At 37.0% G+C, this 23,459-nt stretch overlaps 1 protein-coding gene across 1 annotated transcript in view; it reads right to left on the bottom strand.

Annotated features, from left to right (window-relative positions):
• Positions 1–18,267, bottom strand: part of Pka-R1 (protein kinase, cAMP-dependent, regulatory subunit type 1) — a 178,510-nt gene extending 160,243 nt beyond the window's left edge. The window contains exon 1 of the mRNA XM_067087371.1: positions 18,070–18,267. Within this exon, the coding sequence (XP_066943472.1) occupies positions 18,070–18,234 (165 nt within the window). The 5' untranslated portion in view covers positions 18,235–18,267. The remainder of the gene's footprint in view (positions 1–18,069) is intronic.
• Between the last annotated feature and the right edge of the window lie 5,192 nt (positions 18,268–23,459).

Here is a 23,459-nt window from a genome sequence, read left to right as displayed (position 1 = left end):
GACGGATCGGAATATCCCACAACCATCAGACGGATCGGAACATCCCAAAACCAACAGACGGATCGGAATATCCCACAACCATCAGACGGATCGGAATATCCCAAAAGCCAACAGACGGATCAGAACATCCCAAAACCAACAGACGGATCGGAATATCCCAAAACCAACAGACGGATCGGAACATCCCAAAACCAACAGAGGGATCAGAACATCCCAAAAACCAACAGACGGATCAGAATATCCCAAAACCATCAGACGGATCGGAACATCCCAAAAACCAACAGACGGATCGGAATATCCCAAAAACCAACAGACGGATCGGAACATCCCAAAAACCAACAGACGGATCGGAACATCCCAAAAACCAACAGACGGATCGGAACATCCCAAAAACCAACAGACGGATCGGAACATCCCAAAAACCAACAGACGGATCGGAACATCCCAAAAACCAACAGACGGATCGGAACATCCCAAAAACCAACAGACGGATCGGAACATCCCAAAAACCAACAGACGGATCGGAATATCCCAAAAACCAACAGACGGATCGGAACATCCCAAAAACCAACAGACGGATCGGAACATCCAAAAACCAACAGACGGATCGGAACATCCCAAAAACCAACAGACGGATCGGAACATCCCAAAAACCAACAGACGGATCGGAACATCCCAAAAACCAACAGACGGATCGGAACATCGCAAAAACCAACAGACAGATCGGAATATCCCAAAAACCAACAGACGGATCGGAACATCCCAAAACCATCAGACGGATCGGAACGTCCCAAAACCATCAGAGGGATCAGAACATCCCAAAAACCAACAGACGGATCGGAGTATCCCAAAAACCAACAGACGGATCGGAACATCCCAAAAACCAACAGACGGATCGGAATATCCCAAAACCAACAGACGGAACGAAGGAATCTTTCAACCGGAACACGGCGCCGCATGCAAAATCGAAAGCGAAATGCCGATAATAAAATACGTGATTTTGCCTACTGCACCCGCGCTCTGGCCCTCTGACCCTGATCTTAGCCCAGAAACCCGTACCCTGAAGACCTACCGACCCTACCGGGGGTGGGGTGGGGTGCTACCGGGGTCTCCCCTTGGAGAATGAAGTCATAAAAAAGGACACCAGATCGAACAGCACTTTATGATCCACGGAGCTGACTCGGGGTTCAGATGTGCTGCGATCATCAAACAAAGAAATTGGACTGCTGATCTGGTTCATCCAGATGTCCCGATATTGGCGTTATTTCTCAGTGCAGAGAGAGAGAGAGAGAGAGAGAGAGAGAGAGAGAGAGAGAGAGAGAGAGAGAGAGAGAGAGAGAGAGAGAGAGAGAGAGGTTTCACCCAAATAAGATGACATTTAGATCTCGTACAGTAGTTGACAGAGTCGAGTGCGCTACAACAGCACAACCAAAAGAGAGAGAGAGAGAGAGAGAGAGAGAGAGAGAGAGAGAGAGAGAGAGAGAGAGAGAGAGAGAGAGAGAGAGTTTTGGTTAAAAACAACACCGACAAGTCCACATCAATTTTATCAATGAATACGAATACAAAAAATTCATTGAAAAAATTTAAAAATTTCGAGAAATACCATATAATGAGACTTCAAATTCTGCCAAGGACATCAGACATTTTTAGCTGGCAGACTTGAAAAAAATTTAATTAATTAATTAATATACACAACCCTCCACACATTCGTTATGATAATTACCATAATGTTCAAGTGTTCCTATGAGGTCGCTACTGATTGATTGATTGATTGATTATGAAATTGAGGTCTTGAAGACCAAGCGCCAGAACCCATCATTATTATTCAGCGGCGTAATGAAGGTGAAATATATAAATGAATGATATGATCGATAATGAATAGGTGAATGATGACATACTAGTAAAATTCAGTGTTAAAATATGAACGTAATAAATGAAGAATGACATTAGATAGAACCGACAAAAAAATAAGTATAGTCTATATTAAATTTTTACATTCAAAATATATAATACTTAGTATAAGAATAAATATGACTAGAATCTTTATTAAATGACATACTAGTAAAATTCAGTGTTAAAATATGAACGTAAAAATGAAGAATGATATTAGATAGAACCAACAAAAAAATAAGTATATATTAAACTTTTACATTCAAAATATATAATACTTAGTATAAGAATAAATATGACTAAAATCTTTATTAAATGACATACTAGTAAAATTCATGAAAAAATATGAACGTAAAAATGAAGAATGATATTAGATAGAACAAACAAAAACTAAGTATATATTAAACGTCTATATTCAAAATATATAATACTTAGTATAAGAATAAATATGACTAAAATCTTTATTAAATGACATACTATTAAAATTCATGAAAAAATATGAACGTAAAAAATGAAGAATGATAGTAGATAGAACAAACAAAAAAATAAGTATATATTAAACGTCTATATTCAAAATATATAATACTTAGTATAAGAATAAATACACAGAAATCATAACACTAAGACCGCTGCAGTTACCTCGTTAAAAAATCACGTGACCACAGCTACATTCTGAATAACCAACGGAGGTAAACACACAAACAAATATATACATCCCTACATGCACACACACACACAAATAAACAAACACACACAATTATCTTTCACTGACCACGGCCTGCCAAATTTGCTGGCGGGTCCATCACTCAAGGACCCTAAAAGTAGACACGCGAAGCAATCGAACGGCACGAAACACTGCTGATAAACTTCTGGGAGTATTTCAAGAAGCAATTAGGCGACGATAAATGCCTACGATTCCTGAGGACACTGCAACAGACTTCAAACAATATGTTACTGGGTATGTTTTTGGTTCTCGGACCCGCTGTCAAAAAAAAAAAAAATATAGAAAAACTCTCTACAGAGGCGCACCTCAAAGGCAGTCCGTGTTAATTTATTCTGTAAGTATAAGAAACTGTATCTGATTTTATCATCTTGTTGAAACAATCTCCGGGCAGATTTTTCAAAGGCGACGAAGTATCGCTCCAAAACAGTGTACTGAACAAAACACCTTAATTTTAAATAGAACCTCGGACACTGAGGTTTGAACATTCAGCCGTACTTTAGCGTAATCTCAACTTTCCCATTTCCATCCCTGTAGTATTTGTAAAATCTCATTTTGTTTGTAACCCCTCCCAATCAATATCCACGGCCACTGCTGTTTCCAACAGTCTCAATCATCTCCTCCTCATCATTGCTTTCCAAAATCTCATTTACCGCAGGATTCATGTATAGTTCCTCATTAGGTGGGCTGGCATCGTTCTCGGCTAGCACTCTGCTGGGCCAGCGTTCGATTCTCCGACCGGCCAACGAAAAATTAGAGAAATTTATTTCTGGCGAGAGAAATTCATTTCTCGTTATAACGTGGTTCGATTCCACAATAAGCTGTAGGTCCCGTTGCTAGGTAACCAATTGGGTTCTTAGCCACGTAAAATAAATCTAATCCTTCGGGCCAGCCCTAGGAGAGCTGTTAATCAGCTCCTCAGTGGTCTGGTTAAACTAAGGTATACTTGCTTACGTCAGACCTATTTTAAATCTCAGGCAATTTATGCGTTTCTTTTTTATTTTTACCGATCAGTACAATCCTTTGTTCTATAATTGGTAGTACATCCGACGCAGCGTGGACCATCCGCTTCCCCATTAGGAAAGGCATTAATACTCTGTGACCATAACTTGGACAATATATATAAACATATACGAACACATGCTGACGTAGTATCCCCCTTGTATTACGAGGCCTCCTCTCTAGCTTGATCTTATCATGATCCTTTTAAATCATGTCTCTGACAACTGGATCACAACTCGACTTCCTAAGGCTTCAGGTTTTTCGCCTGTTGATGCGAGTATCCATAACTGCATTAATACGGGGCAAAACTTAACAAAAAAAACCTTCGTCCATGCATCAAAAGCTCAATCCAGAATTAATGCACTTGTTATAATACACACACGACATGCAGAAATCCCAACTTGGTAATCAAGAACTGAAATGATCCAAGGTGTTTTACAAAAAAATTTAGTACCGATAAGCCACAAAGATCCGTAAAGGTAAACACCTAACTCTATGGGAGTGCGCAATCACTTGCGTTTTGCAGAGAGAGAGAGAGAGAGAGAGAGAGAATATTCTCGCACACAGCCACAACTGTCAAAGTGCACGAAGCACCTTCCAACTTTCGTACACCTCATGAGAGAAATATCGTTTAAAACGGCCATGTCCACTTCTGGACGCCACCTGGCCACTATCGCTTTCAGAAGATGGAAACTCGGCGGTAATTTTTATTCAATTTCCCGCCAACTTCCCCCGCGAAAAGACGAAGACCTTGGAGGCTGACACGCCCCTCCGTAACCCTTCAGGAGAGGACAGGCGAAGACGAGAGAGGAAATTATACGGAAATGGAGGCAGATAAAAAAGGCCCGAGGAGGATACTCAATTTCCCAAAAGAGGATTTCTTTATTAATGAATGTTTTTTCGGGCTTCTCGTGTTATTAAGGGACACAAAGGGATATAAATATCCTTTTCCAAGAGCTCAATTATCAGAGACCTGTATTATCTTTCTTGTCAGGGTCTCATCCAATTAGCCTAGGCTAGTAGCTTCGACATTTGGGTTTCTCGGTATTAGATAAATAGACCGCGCCCTACGGAAATCGGTAAGTAGGCTTTATATTTTTATTCTACGCGATGGTCTCAGACCCCAGAATTTAAACTCAACAAATTCAACATTACCAATTTTTTATCCTTTTCTTTGGTAAAAAGGGCAAGATTTGGCTTTTATCCTTTTCTCTGGTAAAAAGGGCAAGAGTTGGCTTTCTTTAATTTCCTAAAAAAGTTAAAAAGTTAGAGTCCTGTTAGGCCTCTCTAGGCTCATACGGCTAGCGCTGATCAATGCTGGAAAAATTACACGGTCAACAAAATGCTTTCGTATTGAGACAATTGACATGACGGGTAAAACAAGCAAAGATACAAGTGAGAGAGAGAGAGAGAGAGAGAGAGAGAGAGAGAGAGAGAGAGAGAGAGAGAGAGAGAGAGAGAGAGAGAGAGAGAGAGAGAGAAAATGGAATATACCTTCAACATATTCACGAAAGCAACCGTACAACATACGGAAAAAGGAGAAAGCTACATCCTATAGTCTAACTACAACATACATCTCACAGCCATGGAACTCAACCAGTCAGAAAAATGGAAATTATGAACTATAAAATACTCAAGCAAACATTTTTGTCCCTCTCTCCAGCAAAGAGAGACACAGTACAAGGTGAAATAATCTCTAACATGGAAAGGTTAACAGCCATGGACCTAGTTACTCTTTTCAATGTCAAAATACATAGGATTGATGAGAGTATAGTATTCAAAAGTCTTTACTAGCAAAATAATGGTTTGGCTAATTAATTTATCAGTGTTCTCACTAAGGGCTCTTACTGAAAATCCATTTACTAAATGGCTAAAATTATATCACGACAGACAAGCAACGAAGATGTTCTTAACAATGAAGAATACAGTATGTAAATTAGATAAAATATAATCAAAGCTTAGTTGGAAAATGAAGATCTAAATCCCTAAAGTCAACCAAAAACAGGACAATCTTACACGGATGGATTCATGGAGTAGCATCAAATATCTCAGGCTAATACATGTGTTCTCTCTGTAAACTGAATCCATCAGTGGAAGACTCATTTCCATATCTTTACCGTCCTTCACTATGGAGCCTTTATTTGTCAGAATATCATCCATTTCAATGGCAGCCTGATCATAGCCGATGAATCTTTGGCAGTTTTATCAGTGCTACCTCGTTATTTTTAAGCCTAAATGTTTCAGGAACCTAAACTAAAATACTAGTACAATTCTGCACTCCAACAGCCCAATACTACTGCAAATATTCTTAACAATACTACTGACTGCTATAAAATAAGGATTGTTATAAAATATAAGAATTGATCATTAGATTGTTTGCTGAGATACGATGCTGGTTTGGGATTCCAATCAATGATGTTCAGAGGCTTATGTATAAGTTATTTAAAGATTGGTTTGAGTTTCCAATCAATGATGTTCAGAGGCTTATGTATAAGTTCTTTATGTAAAGATAATTGAAAATTCAGAAATAGCAACACACAAAGCAGGAGTTCCAGTACAGGATACGTTAAAGTTATATTATACCCTTCATGCACTCATTAAGCTAGTGTGTTTGGTTATCAAATCAATTAACTGGAAATGGCAATAAGAAGTTATTCGTGTACGTATTACCTCCATAAATCATCACTTAAAAGTTACTTGGCTCTGACAGCTGGAGGAACTGGGCTGAACTGTACCTAAAAGGTACCCACACAGAAATTTACATCTCAAAATCCTTCAGGAAAACCAGTAAGGCTGCTTCTCTTAAATCAAACCAAAATATTTCCTCATGAAATAGTGATCACAGTGGAGACATTTTAATGCTGTGGATATTTACTGACATGATACACCCATGATCTCTCTGAAGTTCTTCACTTTCCAAATGGTAAGCACTTGCAGGAATATAAAACTGTAATATGTTTTTCTATACAACAATCTAGACTTATTTTATATACTGATCTTCACTCCACCTACTACGAAAACTTTTTAATACTAAAGAATGCAGTTACATTAGGCATAGTATGGTCATTGTACAGCACTAGAGTAATGTGAATTATTTACATAGTAGCAGGATGGTTTTACAAGTTTTCTTGCAAGATGTGGCAGATAATCCCTAAATTATTTACATAATAGCAGGATGGTTTTCCAAGTTTTCTTGCAAGATGTGGCAGATAATCCCTGATCTTGAGAGAATCTGTTTTCTTTGGATTAACTTGTAAACGAAAACAGGAAGTTAATAAATGTAGCTGTCTCCATCATAATCACTATTTCCTAAGCAAAAATTTGATGATTCAGATCACAGAACTTCTGGTCAGACCTTTAGTGTTAAAGAAAATTAACCTAAGGATCAATCCATGCAAAAACAACAATCAAAACATAAGATGTCATAATCAAAAATTATGAAGAAGTTGCTTTAGTTTTACCTCTAACCAGAGTCAGCAAATGATCAACATAAAAACAAATTATCAGCTACAATAGTGACCATCTCGACCAATTCCTTAACAGACATTCTGAAGCCTTTTTATCAGTTAACTAAAACCTAGCAAAACCACAAAAAGCAACTTAAATGGCCTTTGTTGTAGACCTGCTAAGGATAGGAGAAGTAAATATAATGCATACCAGTAAAGTATATGGACAGGACAATTAGTGAGCATCTTGCCCCACAACTCCTGATTAATAGAATGCTCAAATAAGTGGGCATGGTCCAGTTACAGCATATACAAGCAACTATTTTGATCAAAGAAATATAACGAGACCAAAGATAAGCTATATATATATTACACAGCACATCCTTGCCACCAAAAAAACAGACACCTATCGCAAAAAGAATAAAAATCTTAGTCATTTACTGCAACTAATCCCCCAATTTGGCAGTTCGTGAATACCAAACTACATTTTGTATAAACAGAAGAAGAATATAAAGGTTATTAAGATACAAAAAGAATGGTTAAGAGTTCGACACATGCTGCCTATTTAAGCAATCATTATAAACAATTCTCAAACCAAATCGAGCTAATACTGTACATGCTACACTAGCTACAGAAATGAAAAGCAATTATTACATGCTTCAGGGTTGCTCTCAGGTGGCAAAAAATTAACCTGCTAATACTGTCAACTTCCGTGTCAGCTCCACTCAATAAAATCCAACCTGGATCCAGTGCCTTAGCAGGCTAAATCATATCAATTATCTGTACCACATCTCTCCTCCAATTCCTCATTCAGAATACACACGTCTCTCCTCTAATTCCTCATTCAAAATACAATCTTTCCACTGTACCCTGGCCATGGATTCTAACATTCTATGGTCATTACATTTTCAAAATCTCCTCAATTTACCTTGTCAGGCCCATATTTCTGCTGCACTGAGTAGTGCAAGCCTCATGTACCCTTCATAAGCCTTGAACTTCCTACTAAAGAGAAATTTTAATTTTCAAGTAATCAAGAGCTCTCTCTCTCTCTCTCTCTCTCTCTCTCTCTCTCTCTCTCTCTCTCTCTCTCTCTCTCTCTCAACTCTGCCTTCACAGTCCAGTGTTCCCCAAAGGTAGGAGAAATGCTCTACCTCTTCCAAATTCTGCTTTTCTATCAATTTTTCTCTTGCAATTGCAATGTGAACATTAAAAACCTTACTATATGTATAGTAGTTTGCAAATGTGAGCAACTTTTCTTTACTTTACTTTATAATGCCCTGACCCCTTGGGACCTTGTCTGCTCTTCTGGGGTGATTACCAATGTCAGGTAGCACTTCTATAAATTCTATGTTAAAAACATTCTAAATTTTTTTTTAAAAACATTCTAAATTTTTAAATTATAAAATCTTTATACTGTACAATTACTCAATTCAGAAACAGTTAACCTCAAGAAGTTTAAAGCAATAAATTTATGACCTCCTTTGTGAAGGAGTAATAACATAACATTCGTATCCCACTGAGGAATGTCTGAAGTTGTTTTCCATGCCAAGATTGCTCATGCATACTTTATCAAACACATTCTCCTTTCTTAAGATTTCTTTATTAGACTGTGTGTCACAAACAGTACTTTTGTATCCTTGTTGCCTATACTTCACCCTGCATAAGCACACTTATCCGGTCACTCAAATATACTAAGTGAAAATCCTCCAACTGGTTAGATACATGAGGCTCTTGCTTCACGTGGTGTATATATGGTACCAGCAAATTAACTTTCCTAACTGGTAATATCAGTGCATTAATGAACAAAGTGGACTAACATGTAGTGTTTTTGTAAACATCCCTATCAATTCTCTACAGATGATCAAGTGGCATTCAGTTCTATAAACATGCATCACAATTCATTTTGCTACAGACTTTCCCATATCATGCAACTGAATCTTTTGCCCTTATTGCATTATGAGTTTTCAAGTGGAAGAAAAAACTGAGTTTGACAAACCATCATCCTTTTATCCGGAAGAAAGTGAATTAGTTATGGAAATAGTGGAGATTCTGTGTTACTCTGCCACCCTACTGTGTTGTGAGTGGATATTTCTATGATACATTTACGTCACTGTCAATGAACAGCATTAATATGGTATAAAAGTACCTACTGAGGGTTTTGCTTGCCTTAGGAATTGGGTGTCAATGGGAATGGGTATAATTCCGACGGAAGGCCACATACATTGATAAGACAATACCCTAACACTGTTTTTAGTTTGGTAGATTTTCTCTTGAAAAATTAGGAATTTAAGAGCAAAATTACAATCTTAGTCTAGTTTTACCTGTTCCTTGAAAATTCCCAAGACATTCCAGCCATGAAGATACTGACCTTCTCTTATATACAGGTTATTTCAAATTTTCTACAGTTTCTTCATTTTTCTATAATATTGTAATTGCTTCTGCCAGTCTCAGAGCAAAGCACTTCATATGCTAAAGAGTTCTACTTCACTCATTTCAGCTGTTAGAGAATGTGCGCGACTTATTCATGTTTAGAAAAAGTACATGACTTATTAATGTAAAGACAGTCTCGGTGGATTCGAGTTCCTTGCTTAATGTTACTTAATGGTACACTGAGCACCCTTTCTCCAAGTCATGCACATTTATTAATCCAATCATGGGACTATTAATTACATGCATTCAAATTTTTTACTTACATCCATTACATATCAAATTTTATCACAAAGTCATTTTCTTTTTATTTTTGCTTTTTTCACATGTAAACACATTTTGCAAAAGCTCAGCAAACATAATACACAAAACCACTGAATACCAATGAGAAACAGAAACCTGAAAATTACTTGCACTTCAGTATTTATGACATTGTATATAATTATTATCACCATCACCACAACGGCTAAGAACAGCAGTTTGAAAACTATCCTATGGGACTTGACTTTCGTCAGAATGGCGGTTCACAAAGAATGCTCATAATCTTTTAATAAAATGCACAGGTGTGGGGTATACGAATTACTGGCAAGGAAGTCGCTGATAATGCACTGACTCAACACTCACCCCTTATGCAAATAAGCCCCACTACAGACTGAACTTCAAGCAGGCCAATAGGGTATTCCTAACACCTGTTCCACATCCTAAAAGGATATTATAAGCTACCCCATGGATGACTGACGCAGAGAGCTCATTGATGCTATCTGGGGTACTCAAATGCCATGAATTTAATCAACCAAGAACTCAACATATCAACAAACAACCCACACCTGCATAAATATTCGACCTTAAGAAAATGCAATTCGGTACATCAGTGATATAAATGAAGTGAGGGCAAGCACATTTTGTAATAAAGGAATAATGCATATGAAAGATTTTTCTACTTTAGGATCATAAAGGCTACAGACACTGATGACTAACGAATAGAGAGAGAGAGAGAGAGAGAGAGAGAGAGAGAGAGAGAGAGAGAGAGAGAGAGAGAGAGAGAGAGAGAGAGAGAGAGAACGTTATCAACATAAAATTTTGGAAAATTCCAGTAAAGTTACAAGACTGTGGCAACTCGTATAATTTAAAACAACGAACATAATTTGCTACCAAAAATGATGAACAAAGTATATCAACTTGAAATAAAAGTACTGGACCCAGAATTATGGCTTAAAAAGAAAACTTTACACACCTCTAAAAACTTAAAAAATTGATCAAACAAAAATTGGAACCATTACCAAACTCACTACTGCAAATAACGTATTTTACCCATAATCTTATAATTTTATTTTATTTTACCACAAACTTTACACTTTTTATTGAGAACCTTGGTGTTATATATAAACTATACTGAAGTTTAATTCCTATCAGGAAATGAATGCATTAAACTTAGATTTAGGCAACAAAGCCTCTTTATATTCCAAATTGCATGTTCTCCAGGAACAAACAAACATATCAAGAACATGATGTATGTAGCATCTTAATACCTTAACATGAAAACTGCTAAACACAATGGAGGTAGTCCTTTACATACAAACTTTCAACTTAAAAACTAAGGTGTGAGCATGAAATGTGGGATTTATAAACTTTATGAGATGTATTTCATCACTTTTTCAAGAAATGATTAAGATTTTTGTTCATCCTAATCCATTTTATGCACAAAAAACAAATTGTCTTGATAGAAAACATTACTACCGCACAGTGCTATAGGCTGTATAGTAGCTTTGTTGGACTTACAAACTGAACGTAAAAATGAGCTCTTGGAACGAAATTGCTTGCCTGTAGAGGACTACCCGTGCAGTTAAAACAAAAGAACCTTACCGTTGCACAGACGTTCAAAACTTACTCCACAAATGCAACACTCACCTGGAAAAAATAAAAATCATGAAATTTTTCATGGTCAGCACAATATCATGTTTCTCTTACTGTCAACATTCAATAAATATTGTACCAAAAATATAACATAAAAAATTTTAGATACATAGATATAAACCACATCGTTAAAATTTTCATGTAAGACCTTTCCTTTACAGTGTTAGGCTGGCGAACCGAATTCTGTGCATATCATAGTTCTGATGTAATTATGCAAAAAAACGGATCAACCTCAAGGGAAACAACATACAGTACTTGGCTCTTGGACAGAAGAGTTTCAAGACTCAGAAGAAACCAATTTATGACACAAAGTTTCACAGTAATAATAATCAAACCAATAAACAAAGCAATCTGAGGATTATTGGTGTCAATAGATTAAGGTGTTACTAGGATAACTGAGGGAAGTCAAACTTCTCCTTCAGCTCAATAAATAAGTGGCCAAAACGAAGAGAAACATCAAGATTAACTACTGCTGCAGTCATAAGGTAAATTAACTGAAAAAAAAGCTAATTAAATCCTGATATGAGGCAATATTCCAAACAGAGTGAATGATATCTGAAAGCTTAAATTATGGAGATAAAAAAAAGAATATGAAATTAATATAAAGCAAAGGCACCTCTTTTTGAAAACATACTAAAGCTCAGCTCACAATAAAGTTCATTTGCATGATCTTACCAAAATACGTTTGGCAATATCTTGAATATCCAATGATCAGTGAAGCAAGGGATTAAATCCCAGTTTCATCAAATAAGAAACGGATCAGAGCAAGTGAACTTGTCTCAGAGTTCCATAGATTCCATTTAGTTAGCTACAAAACCTGGAGTCGACACATAAAAAACGCCCCAAGAAAAGAGAAAAAATGCCTGAGGATTAATGAAAGGTAAATGACGATGAGAGAGATATCCATGATCCATAAGACAATGCATGAATAACAGTAGCAGGAGACTGCAGAAGATTATGCAGAATGATGTGAAATGTGTGTGAAAAGACAAAACCAATATGAACACACCAAAATGTGGGAGGAAGATGGAGATTGCAGTATTGACAGAGGGCAATATATACATGGCTAGAGAGAAAAAGATTAAGAGTAATAAGATGGAAGTCTGGCTAACAAGAGCTTCACATCAAACTCTTTGAACAGGGATGGAAATACAAATGGGAAGAGATTCTCTGAGGTACATAGGATGATTATCAGGTAAGGGTGGGAAGACTGCACATTTATAAGATATACAGGTGATATGAATGAAGATTCAGAGTCAAGGTGCTGTATGTGAGAACCTAAAAATAAGCTGAGCACTAATAATTTAACAACACAGATATTAAAGTATATGATAGTGGGGTTGAGATGGTGGTCTTGCAGTTCTGAAAAGATGGAACAACTTAACCTGCAAGATTGCATAATATTCATATAGCATTGATAACAAAGTGCACATTCCTGGTTCTTTAGTTAATTCTCTGAGTTAAAAGGTAGCAAACAAAGCTTGAAAGCATAGTTTCCTCTACACTGGTATCACAGCCTTAGCAATGAAGGCCAAAGGAAAAACCTTCAGAATTCTAATCTCTGGTGTTGGTACATCTGCCAACAAATTGCAAAGCCACAGACCCTTTGCAATGAAACAGAGTCCATATAGAAGACAAGAATTCCTATGCAACGCTATGACAAAAAAGGGACCACTGAAGAATCTATAGAACTAAGCTGATACTTCATTTTCTGGAGGGGAGCGATTGGTGGTAACTGATTTGCAAAAGTTTTGGAATAGAAACAAAAACCTATGAACAACCATGACATATGGCCCACATAAGATTTCATCTAGCACCTGGAGAAACAACAATACCTAACCATCCTTCACAAAGAGCAAAAGTTCTGTGATCCAAGGATGGGAATGTGTCAAAAACCTCCCCTCGTATGATGCCAATCACAGTAAGACAACCACTTTATTTGGTAAGGTTCCATGCATGCCTTCTTTCATGACCTGACAAACTGCTCTAAAACCAATAAACGGAATCTCAAAACAGGCAAATAGATTAAATATTCGTTTTCATAAGACTTTTGGCCAATGGGAAGTTTCCAGTGAATCATCTTCTTCTTCTTTTAACGTGCTTTTTTCCCATTTTTGTATGGGGTAAGCACGATGCCTTCTTTTGAAGGACTTTTGATTTGGCTTTGGGGTAGACCTGTAGTCTCGATCGGCTGCCCTGCCTGACATCGCTTAGACCCCGGTAGCGTACGTTTCATGTATCATACCCGACCCAACGCCCTTTCTTCCCAGCAGCGAGAAGTTGTTGCGTGGGTAGGGCGAGAGTTCGAGACGTGTGAGATGTTTGTTATGTTTTTAGAAGGTGTTGTAATGGCTTTGTTTTGTGTGTGTATTTAGTCTGTAACACCCATTTGCTTTTTAAGCAAACCTATCCGTTGATTACATATATAATCCCGGGATGTCTACATGGATAGCAAAGTGTCTGCCTCTCTGATCAGTCGGCTGCGGATTTGAACCCGCGCCACAGACCTCTGCGAAGTCCGAAGCTGCTGCTGTAACCGACTGAGCCATCGAGGCTCTGGGAAGTTTCCAGTGAATGTCCCCCAGAAAAAAATTAAGTATGGTATTCATATCGCCATTATACATTATCAGTACTCTCCTTGGGTAGCACTTTGTTGAATAATGTCAGTGTTCATCATCATTAGGAATACCTTACAATGTAAGTCGGCATTTGTCAAGAATAATAATACTGTACAATGTGCAAGTCTACAAACTCTAAACACAGATTAATTTACAGAGTGAAAAGACAAGATCTAAATCCCATCATCACCATCAGTGATATAAGGTTTGATCTGCTACATGGTAATGCAATATATCTTGAACCATGAAGTGAACTTGAAGTCTGCTAGGAAACAATAACAAGTTTTGATGTCTACAATAAATAAAAACCCTACAAGCAGTCCTCCAGAAACTGATTACAGTGTGTGTCAACTCACTGTACATACCTATTACTTTTTTTTTTTTTAACTACAGACTTGTTCTATTTTCAAGGTTTTTAACTGACAGAGCAGTTGCTCTAATTAGTGCTGGCATCAAAGTGGCATGTTAACTTCCAAGACACACTGCCTTGTACTTTTCATATCAAGTCATGTTCCCACAGTTGACTGTAGACTACTGCATGTACCACTCAAAAACACTCAGTAATGGAAATGAATTTGGAATAGCAAAACTCTAGACTTGTTGTTCCCGGTGATACAGCAGGAAGATAGTTGGTCGGTGCTCATCTTGACCCATAGTGGCATGGCATCATGTGTCGCTCCACCTCAGTGGCTGCTTTGCAGTCGAAGTCGGATAACGGAAGTACTGCAGTTCTCATATATTGAGACTGCTCAAACACTGCATGTATTTTTCGATGGATGCTCAGATCCCACTGGAAGCTTGGATCCCTTGATCCTAATCAGTTCCACTAACAGTTGGATGCCTGGAATACACTAAGAACTCGGATCCCACTGGATGCTCTGAATGTTTCTTGGAAGCCCATTTGGGCGTCAAACACTGGCGATCTGACACTGACAATGTAGGCGACACATGACTGGGATTGTCCTAAAAGCTACAAGATGGTATGCGACTCTGTTCCCAATCTCTGGACTGCTTACATGGAATCAGAGAATCATTCTCAGCCATGGAAAACCTTTTCAGTGGTCTGGATGATGAAGCACCAACTTGCACTGCACTTGGATCCAAATCCAAATCACTAGAGGAAGGGGCATGTACACCAAGTTGGACGCTTTTCCAGCGGCTGTCCACCAAGTCCTGGGAACAACAGGCTCGGCTGAGGGGGCACCTACCCCTAACCCCACCGACCTCCCTTGATTTACGGTTTGCCTCCTCCCAGGTTTGAGTCTGACAGGGATATAGGAGCATTGGTGGGAAGAGTAGTCACCTCCCCCACCGACACTGCACTTGTAGCATGATCACTGAGATTAATCCCACCCATAAGACCTCTTGCTGAAGCCCCTATTTGAGCTACAGTATTGACTATGAGACCAAACTTATGGCATATCCTGGCTTCCAGACTGGTACCAGCACTGGGTTCCAAAGGTTGGGAGATGGGTAACGGAGTTGTGGGAAAAATAGGAGGACTGGTGATAGGGGAAAAGGCAGTCACAAGTGTAGAAGGGCAGGTAAAGCAGGTGAACCTTGGCTGACAGAACCCTTTCTCTGCCTATTCTTCTCAAGTTTGTCTAAATAATTAGTCAAAGTCTTCCACTTCCCTGATCCTAACTCTCTGCATTCATCACAAGTTAAGTTAGAAGAGCAAATTTGTCCCCTACACTGACAACAAATGGTATGGGAGTCGTATTTGATTTACGTGAGCTGGGTATTGCAGCCATTGCTGCAAAACCGGACGCTAGAAGAACTACAGTCGGACATATTAGGTCACAAACAGGAAAAGTCCACACTAAATAAGCTAATCTAATTAGTGTAAATACTACCAAAGCAAGGAATACTTCGCCAAATGTGACGAGAATCAAAACCATCCAGTGATAAAACATCCAAAAATCAAACCAAAGGCTGCTTCAACAACCGATGATTAGTTGTTGACCGGCAGATACGAATTGAGCTCTTCTGCTGTGTTGTACCTATCCTTCCCCGATAGTGGGCAGGGCCGAGTTACCGACACCAAAACAGTAGAATGCTACCACGAATTTCAAATTTTTAAGCTGCCAAGGTTAAGTGAAACTAATAGCTATGTACTGTAGTCACTTGGTAAGTTACTTATATAAAAAGGTGCATTTTGTTTCCATTAGTTAATATTCAATATTCAAAACTTATATCATCATCCTAACTTTTTACGTCAGCCTTTCCCTTTGAGGCGTTAAGACATGAAATGAGTTCTCCCAATACTTACTGTCTTACAATACAGACTTTCTGTCTTAAATTCCATCAAGTCTCAGTCTTCATCTCTCTACTTTACCAAAGTTACCTTATTTCATGTTCAGATATCAGTCTATTTTCTTGTCTCTTAGCATTTTGTTCTCCAATTCTTCATTGATAATATGATCCTCCCATTGTATTCTGGCCATGAATCTAAATATTCTGTCATACTGTACCTTTTCAAAATCTCCTCTATCTTCCCTGTCAGTATGTTTCTGTACCAAATTGTAAATCTCTGTTCTCTTTACTAACAGGCAATTCATTTTTACCAGTATTCTAACTCACTCAAAACTTCATCCATGCTGACCTGCTCCCTTCCTCACAGCCAAGCATATGCAGCTTAAATTTTACTAGGCAAAGTCTACTATTAAGTAATTTGTGGAGGCTTTTAAAGGCAGCTGTCGCTGTAAGTTACAAAATTTGAGCATGCCCAGCTTAGTCAGATTTTCAGCATCAGATATAAATACAGTATTGCCAAATTCGTACAAACATTAGTATAATACAGCAAATAACTGAGCCTAAGCTCTACAGTAAACCCCTTGTATTTGCGGTCTCACTATTCGCGGATTTCTCTGCGGAACGTATATACACATTTTTCGTGGAAAATTCGCCCATTCGCGGTATTTTTCACTGAGAAATATTCACTAATTACTGTATTTTCATATCATTTTCATGACAAAATGCACTTTTTGTGATAAAACTATTAAAATACTCAGGTATACGCATTTTTAGGCAGTTATTTTTTTGCGTTTAAACTATCAAAATAGGGAGTTCTAAGTGTTTTTTGAGGGGTTTCAAGTACTCGCGGATTTTAGCTATTCGCAGGAGGTGTGGTGCGCATCTCCCGCGAATACGGGGGGTTTACTGTACAGCAAATAACTAAGCCTAAGCTCTACATCTTTTCAAACTTCTTTATATTCGTGCTGCAGTTCCTTAATATGCATTTCATACTGGGTTATAGTTCTTTCTTGTAATGCAAACTTCAAGCCAAGGCCACTTTTCGTACTACAGTACGTATTTCATTCTGTAGCTCCAGTTCATACTACATATTTCAGTATAAAATAGAACAGAATACAGAATTTAGGCTAAAGGCCAAGTGCAGGGACGTATGAGGTCAATTAGTGCTGAAATGGAAATTGACAGTAAAGAGCTTTGAAAGATATAACAGGAAGAAAACCTCACAGCCTTTAAATGTCTATTCACACTCAGGACCTGCCATTTTAATAAGGTGGAGGAGATAGGTGCCTCTAATGACTTAATGAAGCATTTCCAGTGAAAATACGAACTCAAAAATTACTTCGATGCTTGATTATATAAAGAGCAACTTACAAAAGGTCACCTACAGTAGGTTAGGTTAATGGGCGGGTTAGGCTAGCCTGAGCCGAGTGTACGACAGCCCAAGAAGCTGTCATTTCCCATCGTTAATCTCAAGAGGAAATGAGACACTCGAAAAGGAATATTAGGGGCCATTAACAGCAAGATAGCGATGCCCGAGTAGCCCCGACCCTCCATGAAAAGGGGGTTTGGCCTCGTTGCGAATCGAAAGTAGGTTACTCCAATCCTCCCTGACACGTAAACCTTCCCATCAAACAACATCATGAACGACTAAATCCTTCCCTAACGTCCGGACATCTTAAAAACTACGAAATGCACAACGGCCAGGACACGCATTCGGAGCGGCTCGGCCTCGCAAAGGCAAGATCATTCCCGAGAACCCTCCGACTCTGTCAAAAGTCGGCGCGCCTTTGCTCACCCTTTCTAGCTTGTGGAAGTACTCCCTGAGGAAGGCGATGGGGTTGTCGGGTCGGCTGACGCACAGGCTGACGATGGCGTCCTTCAGGATCTGCTGGATGTTGTGCCTCTGGACGTAGGCCTCGCATTCTCGCAGGCTTTGCTCTTCTTCGAGGTTCGCCGCCATCTTCGTCGAGCACCAACTGACGAAAATCTATAGACGACAGAACAGACATAAACTAAGGGAGTCTGAGCAGACTCCTTCGGGCTGCCGATAACAAAACACTGTCGTTATAGAGTATCGAGGCGCCCTCAGGAGAGTTCGAATATATTTACGTTCCGTAGATTTCCGACTTTATTCTTCTTCCATGTCCGAACTGCAGACGACAACATACCATTGTTCAAGAAATGTTCATTTTTATATGCAGGATGTAAATTATAAAAATTAATTCATATAAGAAGAGATCTTTTAAGTTAGTTTATTATTTATACGTATTGTATCAAGATATACCTGTAAAAGTCATATGCAGTTGACGGATTTATGATAGAAAATCAAACTTTTAAATGGCATACTATTCCATTTTGAAACTGCAGACGACAACATACCGTTGTTCAAGACATTTTCATTTTATATGCAGGATATAAACCATAAAAATTAATTCATATAAGTAGAGATCTTTTGAGTTGGTTTATTGTTTATACGTATTGTATCAAAATATACCTGTAAAAGTCATATGCAGTTGACGGATTTATGATAGAAAATCAAACTTTTAAATGGCATACTATTCCATTTTGAAACTGCAGACGACAACATACCATTGTTCAAGACATTTTCATTTTATATGCAGGATATAAATCATAAAAATGAATTAATAGAAGAAGATATATTTTAAATTGGGTTATCATTCATACATGTATCAAAATATATATCTATAATGGGCAAATTCAGTTGACGGATTTATGATAGAAAATCAAACTTTTAAATGGGATACTATTCCAATTTGATATGACTCCAACTGCTCTCTCCCTTATTCTTATACCATGTCCGAACTGCAGACAACAAGAACACATTTTCATTTTTGTGTACAATGTTTGAATGGTGGAAAATAATTAATATAAGAAGAGATGTTTTAAGTTGGTTTATTATATATACGTGTATCAAAATATACCTATAAAAGTCATATGCAGTTGACGGATTTATGATAGAAAATCAAGCTTTTAAATGGTATACTATTCCATTTGAAACTACAGACGACAACACCATTGTTCAAGAAATTTCCATTTTTATATGCATTATTTGAATAATGAAAAATAATTAATATAAGAAGGATTTTTTAATTTGGTTTATTGTTTATAAGTGTTGTATCAATATATATCTATAAAAAGTCATATGCAGTTGACGGATTTATGATAGAAAATCAAACTTTTAAATGGAATGCTATTCCAATTTGATCAGACTCTCCACCTGTTCTTTCCCCTTTTGCTGCTATTTTTGTTATGTTCTTTATTTTTTTTATTATTGTTATCATTTCCACACTCATTTGTTATTGTATAAGGTTTCAATAATGATTTTATTCTATGTTCAAAAAGAGCAGAATATTTACGATGTCACTTAGACAGTAGAGGCATCAATGAGGAATGATTGAGCTTTATCTCCCAAAAAGTCCATCAGGACCCCATAAAAACCAGCAACTTTATGAGACTATGATGTCAGCAGAACAAACTGGTAGAATGCGAAAGAAAATTTTTTCACTGTCTTTCTCCGATCCCAATGGGAAAAAAAAAATTATGTTAAACTCCTGTCCAACTTGGACCATACACAGATCCCATCGTTTTTCTCTGTCAGTTATTATGTATCAGTGTCACCTAGCCAGTTAGTCCAATATCATGTGAAAGAGGATTTTTTTTTGTCTCAATAAGTTAGAGATAATTTGTGCAACAGCAATAAAAATGACAGAAAGAGTGATTTTGCAGTTCTTTAATATATATATATATATATATATATATATATATATATATATATATATATATATATATATATATATATATATATATATATACATATATATATATACATACATATATATTTATATTTATATATATGTATGCGTGTGTCTATGAATATGTACAAATATTCTATGCGTAACACTAGAAAACTATCTCACAAACACCCCTCAAACTCCCAAACTGAAAAATCTCTGGCTCTGTAAAATCTGTGAACGGGATAGTATCGAAAACGGCAACACTCTGCAGTTACGATTATGGCCATTTTTCTATTAGAATCAGGTACACGATTCCAAAATGGCGGATATGTAACCACTGTCATACCCACAACTTCCTCACATACGTATTGGATTCATGTGGCCTTTCCTATCATTCTTGTTATGAAGTCTGGGATTATATTTTTGTTTTAGTTTGATCTTTTCTAAAATTTTATAACTTCATCATGGAGAGGCATTTGCGCCTTCCATTTTTTTTCTGACAATAACACTTATTTGCATATCCCAATGAAGTCCAAAAATAGAGTTCAGTAATGATAACCATAAAGATACATTAACTTTTCATTGCATATGATCATGCAGACTGCATAGAATTATGTCGCCATTCATTAGGATACTTATAAAAATATTATGAAGTGAATGAATGAATATTAAACTGGGTAAGATTAATGAATAAGAAATTTAAGGACACAGAATATAACGTGGAACAAATAACTAAGATCAGCAAATTAAGAAACTTATGAATATTTCCTGTGCTTAAGTGCATAAGAATCAGTGACCATTGCTCCACAGGAAAAGACATGGAATGCCTTACAGTTGCCTGTGTTAACCGCGGAGAGATAAACGAAAACTCCTGCGATGGTCTATGATCTGAAATCTACAAAGAAAAGTTCCTAGATTGGATTTGAGATGATAAAAGCACGTTTCCCATAGCTTTACATTTATATTTTGTCTGTCTCGATTTTTTTAAGCACACATGAAATTCTATATTTTGTTATTTCCCGTTTCACTTCAGTCTTGTTGACTGTTAATGGGTCGTTTATTCTAATGAGAACTCAGAATATTTCCGCAATCTAAATCCTGGCCTTTTGGAAGCAGTTGTCAGTACTGCAAAACTAAGATATATGTATGTATATATATATATACGATATATGTATATATATATATATATATATATATATATATATATATATATATATATATATATATATATTACAGAGTGCCAGACCTTTTGCGTCTCCTCTAAAATATTCCCAAGCAAACTGCATAGAAAAAAGGACTGCAAATAAAAGCCTCATTTTAACAAACAATGAACATTAAAAATTAACGGAATATAAAACCATTTTAGTGCCCACAAAGATCATTGCATTTGAGGTTGACCTTCAGATGAGGAGCAGCTGTCACAGATTAACCCAGTCACTGCGATAACCAAAGAAAGGTTCAGGGCATTAACAAGAATTACTGGTTATGTCGAGACAGTTTCTCATTTACATCTCATTCGAACGTCATGTACAGGATTTGGTCAAGGGTAAATAGATCTGGACTAAATATAATATTTTAATTTGTCAGTTATATCATTGCAGGTTATACGTTGTTTCCTGAGACTATATTATTGCATCGTATTGTTATATTACTACGGGACTGATAATTTCCATGTGATTTTTCACCCACGCTATATATATATATGTATATATATATATATATATATATATATATATATATATATATATATATATATATATATATATATATATATATAACTGAATCACGAAAATATGGAAACGTGATGAATGTATGAATAAAGACAAAATCCACGAAGGAAAGAGAAACAATGGAGTGCTGTGAGGCCTTTCGACTTGTCGTCCTTTTCTTAGCTATGTAAAGGACGACAAGTCGAAAGGCCTCACAGTACTCCGTTGTTTCTCTTTCCTTTGTGGATTTTGTCTTTTTATATATATATATATATATATATATATATATATATATATATATATATATATATATATATATATATATATATATATATATATATATAATCAACAACAGTTATCCAGTGGGTAGAGTTCTCGGCTAGCACGCTGTTGGCCCAGTGTTCGACTCTCCGACAGGCCAACAATGCAGACCAGCTCTGACTCTTAGAATAAACCGCAATGTACTTACTCCATACATTTTGCTGCTATTATAGCCATATCTTAGAAGAATGAATCTGACAAGGATGAATCTGGAAGCGCAAATACTGTGGATATTAGAGAGAATATCCATACGTTGACATATTTCTATTTTGCCTGTGTTTGTGAGTGAATGACCTATTCAAAAGAGAGATAAGGCCTAGGCCTATCGTCCTGAATCTCCTGATCAAACGTCATTGTTTTAGAGAGAGAGGGAGAGAGAGAGAGGGGGCGGGGAGTCAGTAATAATTCTGCCAATGTCATTGCATGATAATCTATTTTTATTAAACCTTTATATTGCCAATTGCGAAACCATAATGACCTCCGTTGGTAATTTGATTTTAAATCGAATTGTTTTCATTCTCATTTGCTCCAGATAAATCTGAATTATACGTCTGCTGACCTTGCATGGCACTGCGTTTTTATTTTTAGAACAGAATGCTGTTGCAAATGATCCGCAAGTTGGTGGATGTCGCTGCGAGAATATGCATATTTTCTTACAAGAGAGTCACGCCCATTGTGGGATCAGGTAAAGTGTTTGTGACTTTTAGTTGGTGTTTCTGTAATAGGTTACTGTAACTCAAGTTATTTATCTATCAGTTTACCATTATCTTTCTATCTTTCTATCTATCTATCTATTTATCTACAGCTTTTTATATATGTACATATTCTTGAATGTACTCTTCATATTTATACTTATAATGTGTATCTTCATATAAAATTTACATTTTATGCTTAGGCGTAAAGTTGCTGTTACACATTGCATGCTGGTTTTAGGAGCAAAATGAACTAGATTTCCACTGCTCTTGAAGGGAGACCGCAGACCTCAAACTGACACAGTGTCTGAGATACAGAGAAATATTTGCTACAATCGTGTCCTTTACATATCTTATCTTGAGAATAGGCCCAAGATAAAAAAGTAAAAAAGTAAGTACTGGGCAATATCAATCACCGATCTGTTAAGCACCTATCACTAAAACTTTTACAGAAACCGGGAAATATATTTTCACATTTGAGCTTACATGTCCCTTTGAAGGAAAGTGGGTCATTGTTAAAATATTTGTGGAAAATAGTCAACATTTCCTAAAGTGTCATTGCTTTTGATAAACAGGTCAAGATGCAAAATATTTGGGTCAAATCAGCGCTAATCGCAAAGGTACCTTCCTACAACGTTTTATCAGAATCAGATAAAACTTTATATTGACGGGACCTTGAAAAGTATGTCAGTGTGAATAAGATTTGAC

This window comes from Macrobrachium rosenbergii, chromosome 43 (assembly GCF_040412425.1).
Source record: "Macrobrachium rosenbergii isolate ZJJX-2024 chromosome 43, ASM4041242v1, whole genome shotgun sequence".
Taxonomy (NCBI): domain Eukaryota; kingdom Metazoa; phylum Arthropoda; class Malacostraca; order Decapoda; family Palaemonidae; genus Macrobrachium; species Macrobrachium rosenbergii.
The sequence above is the reverse complement of the archived record's forward strand: the minus strand, read 5'-3'. Positions and strand labels throughout refer to the sequence as shown.